Raw genomic sequence first — 5098 nt, forward strand, 5'->3', positions numbered from 1 at the left:
ATAAACTGATTCAAATTATGTTTTTTTTAAAGACCTTAATCTATTAGGTAACGTTTGTTTTGAGGTATTGAGACAAAGATTGGGAGACTGAGACTCAATATCATGTTTGTTGGTTCAGAGACTAGTACTAAAATTTCTGTCTCTGTCCCCAAAAATTCAGTATTTTAGTACATCCAAAAAGTGAGAACACGGGAGACTAAAATTTTTATAAATAGAGACTGAAATTTTAATAACATTTTATACCTAAAATACCTTCATTTCAATTAATTAATTCTAATTTTACCCTTTGTACAAATTAAATTAGAATTTTATTCTTGTTTCAATTTCTGTCTCTCACTTTGCACTAAATAGAATACTGAGATTTATTTCAAATCTTCGTCTCTTAGTCTCTATCTTTTAGTCTTAATTTTTCTATTTCTGTCTTTTCACCGAACGCTACCTTAGCATTTTAGAACTCTTTGCTAGCCATATTTACTTATGGATTTTTTTCGGTCTTGGATTTACCTATGGATTGAGTTAGCCAAACTTTTCTTGTTGGGCTTAACCGTGTTTGAAAGCCCAAAAAGGGGATAAAAAAGCCCACTTTAAGCCGTAAAGAATAAGACCCTGATTCGCACGACACGCTTCACGAGCTTAGAAGTGCGAACCCTTTCGTTCCATTCAGAAATCAAGCTCCAAGATTTCGAAACGTGAAACGAGAGAGAGAGAGAGAGAGAGAGAGCGATGGCAACTCTGGACTCCGACGTACCAATGGTTCCGGCCGGCGAGCCTTCCAGCAGCGCGGGTCCTTCCTCCAAGAAGCCCAAGCGCTTCGAGATCAAGAAATGGAACGCTGTTGCTCTCTGGGCTTGGGGTTTGTAACCCTAATTCTCTCTCTCTCTCTTTTGCCCCTTCTATTCAAAATTCTCCTTATGCTCCACGATCTTTATTTATTTACTTGTTTTTCTTGCTGAATGCAGATATAGTTGTTGATAACTGCGCTATTTGCCGGAACCATATCATGGATCTCTGTAAACACCTTGATTTCAGCTGGTTTTTACTTTTGTGAATAATAATTTTCTGTTTGAAATAATTATTAATCGTATTAATTCTTGTTTCGATTCTTGGATTTTGATTGTGAACGATTCAGGCATTGAGTGCCAGGCTAATCAGGCTAGCGCCACTAGCGAGGAATGCACTGTAGCGTGGGGTATGTTATGCTGTGCTAATACATATTTTTGGTCTGAGTAATTTGTTCGGTTTTGGCGTTCATGCCACTGTGAAGCTTATTATTGATTAGAACTTAGTGTCAAATAGGGTGTCTGAGTCAGTATTGTTGGCTGAAATTTTAGGGGCTTTTTGATCAACTCCAAACCCTAAGGTCTAACTTGTGCTATTTGGGATATGCTGTTCTGTGCTTGTAGCTATTCTTTTCACTTAAACCATATGGGGCCAATATTTTTCATTTAAAGCAAGGGAAATAATAGAGCATGATTTAATTTGTTGTGTCAAAGTATGTATTTATAGAGCCATAATTTGCTCTGTAAAGATTTTGGCATTACTAGAATGTTTTTGATTGCTTAACTAATTGATGCTTAATAATATCGTGGTTCCTAATTCTTTTCGTTCAGCATACGACATAGTGCATAGGTAATTTCTTCAAGAGGTAGATAGAACATTTGGTTTGTTTATGTTTGAGAAATCGGATATATGTTGTACTTTAGTCAGGATTATAAAGAATATTCACTGGCCCTTTCTCTAGTTTTATGTTCTTCTCTTGTTGTTACTGTCTGGCTTGGCCGTTCAGGATTACGCAAACTGTTGCTTGATTTGGCTGATATCTTATGCAGGAGTTTGCAACCATGCTTTTCACTTCCATTGCATAAGCAGATGGCTCAAGACCCGTCAAGTTTGCCCTCTAGGTACATATCTGGTTTTATTTCACCTCGCTTTTTATGTTTGAACGTATAATGGATTAGTTGGTAACCTTCTCACTGCCTTGGTGTCTTATTTGCTGGTATAGATAATAGCGAGTGGGAGTTTCAGAAATATGGCCACTAGAACTTTGGCGCCGCCGAGCTACTCGCTGCTTTCCACGAGCGAGATTATGGTTGTTGATCCTTCTAAGGAAACATTTATAGCCCTGTCTGGCTATTATATTTGCCTTGCTATTATCTTTTGGAAGAAAACTTATCCAGTAGAATTTGATCCACACAGACAGAGTAACATGTAAAGTTTCACTTTAATATTGAGCAATGTGTTCCATGATCATTTGCTCATCTTGGCTGTGTTTCCTGTTTGTATTTTGCAATCTACAATAGAATCTGTTGCCTTGCTAACTGAGAATTTCTTTTCCACCCTTTCAAGATTGAATTGTGAGTTGCTATATCCAGCTTATGAATTTTCCTACTTATCTGAAACTGTATTAACGATTAATGATTATCTCCAGTTGATGTGCCACGTGTACGTTTAACTGATAAAAAATGTTAGTGACTAAATGGCGTTGTAAGTTGTAATTGTGTAAAGTGTGTGCAACAATAGTATCGTATTCTTTACCCTTTTATTTTTCTTTTTGTTATTAATTATCACCATATGATAATATAATATAGTGGAATGAAATCTTGACCTTGACTCATCTTGCCCCAGCTTAACTGTGTAGAGAAGAACTGAATTAGATTTGTGCTAACATTGTCAATTCTGTATTAACTTTATAGAGCTTCGCGATTAAGGATATATTATTTTGTGTTATCATCACACTTTGTGAAAATGATATCCCCTCCCTAACCCATTTCGGACGGAAGTGCTCGGTTCTCGTTTTGTTTTTTTTCAATCAATTTGGAACTTGCAAAGTGATTTGACAGATAGAATTGGATTATGATGGTTAAGCAATTTATTCGTGCAATTGTGCAAAATAAAATAATTAAGCCGAATCAGAACCAAAACAGGGTTATAGAAACCCCAGTCGAACTATCTAAGTACTATGAATCTATGATCAAGTAATCCTCATTGGTGTGGCACAGACTATTTAGATGATAATGGTTGAGCATAAAATTACAATTATTTACTCACACCAATAACCAAATTAATACACAATCCTAATATACCATGATATCTATTCTTACGCATACTCACACACATGTTCCTATATGTATGACTGAATGTGTTTTGAAGGTAGAGAAAAGCCTTCAAAGTCATCCACAAGCAGTTAGAGTAATTCTATTCTCTAATATGAAATTCATGTCAATAATTCCAATTTGGCTGTGAATTTTGACCCCACAATACAGAGGCTTTAACTCTACTGGTTCTGGTCTGCTGCCATGAGCAGATTTTTAGCTGAACTAGTCAGTCCTATACACTTTTATTTTTCTTCATACCCATTAATTGTGTTCGGTTGAAAAAGGTAAGCCATGACAATGAGAAATGGCCTCCAATCCCAAAATGAAAAATAATAATAGAAACAAAAAGAAAATCTCTTGTGAGCCACAAAGGTCAACCACCTTCACCATTAGTTTTTTTTTCCCCTGCACGTTCTCTACTACTTGTTCCCCTACTCAGGCTTGCACCCTTCAACTGTTAATTTAACTCCCTCATACTCATAGTCATAGTGCCCCACTGGCCCCACCTCCATGATTCTACTTCTACTTAATGGCTTCCCATTTTTCTCCATAGTTATATAAATTATAAACAAACTTCTCTTTGAAATAACAGAAAAAGGGTCTCTATGATGGAGCATTCTCTGAATCCATCTATGGGGAAAGAAGCAGTCTCTGATGAAGAGAGTGGGTGGACTTCTTACTTCCAAGACTTATCTCAAGGCATGGTGATAAAAGAGCAAAGCTACTGTCTCAGTTTTGGTGGTGGATCCTCTTTGGTCTCAGATGCTTCTTCTTCTTCTGCTGCTGCATGGAAGAAATTCTCTTCAATCCAGCAGGATAATAATCATGATCACAATCATCACCTTGCTTCTTGTTCTTCAGTTATTAGGAAGCCTTCAAGCCTCCCTAAAAAACTTTGTTTCAAGAAAACAAGAGCCAAGCAGATATCACAAGAAGGTGATGATCCCTTGGAAGACACTGCTAGTTCCCCTCTCAATAGTCCCAAGGTATATAAAATAATTTGCAGGTGCGATCATACCAGTACTAATGCAACACGGCCGTTAAACTTATATGAGTGAAAGTAGTACTAGGATACAAAACTGTTAACATTATGATTTCATTGTTTTGTGTAGGTAGGAGACTTGAATTCAACAGAAACTATTTCAAGGAATATTGATGATTATCAACTTGGTTCTGTGGTATATATTATATATATGTGTAACCTTAATTTGTCATTATAGTTTTTAATTTGCATTAGAAGAGAAGAAACTCTAGTCTTATGGTTTGGTTTGTAATGATGATTCTGCAGGGTAACAAGGGATTGGAATCAGAGTTGCAGACAAATGAGGGTGGTGAAGTGAGTTTTCATGGAAAGAAGAATATTGATGAGTGCAATGATTTGAAGAAAAGAGGGCTATGCTTGGTTCCTTTTTCCATGTTGGTTAATTATTATGGCTGAATGATTGATACCATTCCAAAAATGTGCCCTTCAATTCCTCATCTACTTTTTCTATGTTGATTCTATGTAGCTCAAGTTGTAGAATTGGATACTCAATGTGATTTATGACTCATCATAATTTTTATCATACCAATCAATGTTAACAATCTGCTGAGTCCAAGAATTTGTATCTTGTTAAGTTGCCATAAAAAAAGAAATTTAGTTACACTGTTCATCAAAATTTTATGTATGATTATCAATTGCCTAACACAAATTATCTTCTTTTATCTTCTATGTTTGGGTTTGATTAGGTAAATATTATTTGTAATAATAACCTGGCTCCAAAATTAGTCCATCCACTCAAGAAGACAAGACTAGACTAGATTCTGATTGTTGTTACTTGTTATAGTGCTTCAGCATTTCTCTTATGTTCATTGAACACAATAAAAATAAAATAATTAATTAAGAAAGGTGAGAAGGTGTTGAGATATATATCCAGAAAACATGTGGACGGCAATATTATAAAATTTGAAATGGATAGACCAAATAATGGGTCATCGGTGGAGGTGAAAAAGGTTAAAGAAAT

General features: G+C 35.7%; 2 protein-coding genes across 3 annotated transcripts; both read left to right on the top strand.

Moving 5' to 3' along the window:
* The first annotated feature begins 632 nt into the window (after window positions 1-632).
* Window positions 633-2318, top strand: LOC127744049 (RING-box protein 1a-like). Its single transcript, XM_052256319.1, has 5 exons — window positions 633-853; window positions 960-1010; window positions 1130-1189; window positions 1830-1901; window positions 2003-2318. The coding sequence occupies exons 1-5, from the start codon at window positions 724-726 to the stop codon at window positions 2038-2040; spliced, it is 351 nt and encodes a 116-aa protein (XP_052112279.1). The 5' UTR covers window positions 633-723; the 3' UTR covers window positions 2041-2318.
* Window positions 2319-3477: 1159 nt separating this feature from the next.
* LOC127744154 (vascular-related unknown protein 1-like) lies at window positions 3478-4685 on the top strand. Of its 2 annotated transcripts, XM_052256435.1 has the most exons (3): window positions 3478-4081; window positions 4208-4273; window positions 4384-4685. In XM_052256435.1, exons 1-3 carry the CDS (start codon window positions 3701-3703, stop codon window positions 4531-4533), a joined length of 597 nt encoding a protein of 198 aa, XP_052112395.1. In that variant the 5' UTR covers window positions 3478-3700; the 3' UTR covers window positions 4534-4685. The 2 variants fall into 2 exon arrangements, with proteins under 2 accessions (XP_052112395.1, XP_052112396.1); XM_052256436.1 differs by lacking the exon at window positions 4208-4273.
* Window positions 4686-5098: the final 413 nt, after the last annotated feature.

The sequence above is a fragment of the Arachis duranensis genome, unplaced genomic scaffold (assembly GCF_000817695.3).
Source record: "Arachis duranensis cultivar V14167 unplaced genomic scaffold, aradu.V14167.gnm2.J7QH unplaced_Scaffold_232525, whole genome shotgun sequence".
In the NCBI taxonomy this organism is placed as follows: Eukaryota; Viridiplantae; Streptophyta; class Magnoliopsida; order Fabales; family Fabaceae; genus Arachis; species Arachis duranensis.

Excerpts from the sequence above, each read along its gene's own strand:
- LOC127744049 (XM_052256319.1), top strand. The coding sequence starts at position 724 with ATGGCAACTCTGGACTCCGACGTACCAATGGTTCCGGCCGGCGAGCCT. Across the intron at positions 854-959 it reads TGTTGCTCTCTGGGCTTGGG|ATATAGTTGTTGATAACTGC; the intron begins GTTTGTAACCCT and ends TGCTGAATGCAG. Across the intron at positions 1,902-2,002 it reads CCGTCAAGTTTGCCCTCTAG|ATAATAGCGAGTGGGAGTTT; the intron begins GTACATATCTGG and ends TTGCTGGTATAG.
- LOC127744154 (XM_052256435.1), top strand. The coding sequence starts at position 3,701 with ATGATGGAGCATTCTCTGAATCCATCTATGGGGAAAGAAGCAGTCTCT. Across the intron at positions 4,082-4,207 it reads CCCCTCTCAATAGTCCCAAG|GTAGGAGACTTGAATTCAAC; the intron begins GTATATAAAATA and ends TGTTTTGTGTAG. Across the intron at positions 4,274-4,383 it reads ATTATCAACTTGGTTCTGTG|GGTAACAAGGGATTGGAATC; the intron begins GTATATATTATA and ends ATGATTCTGCAG.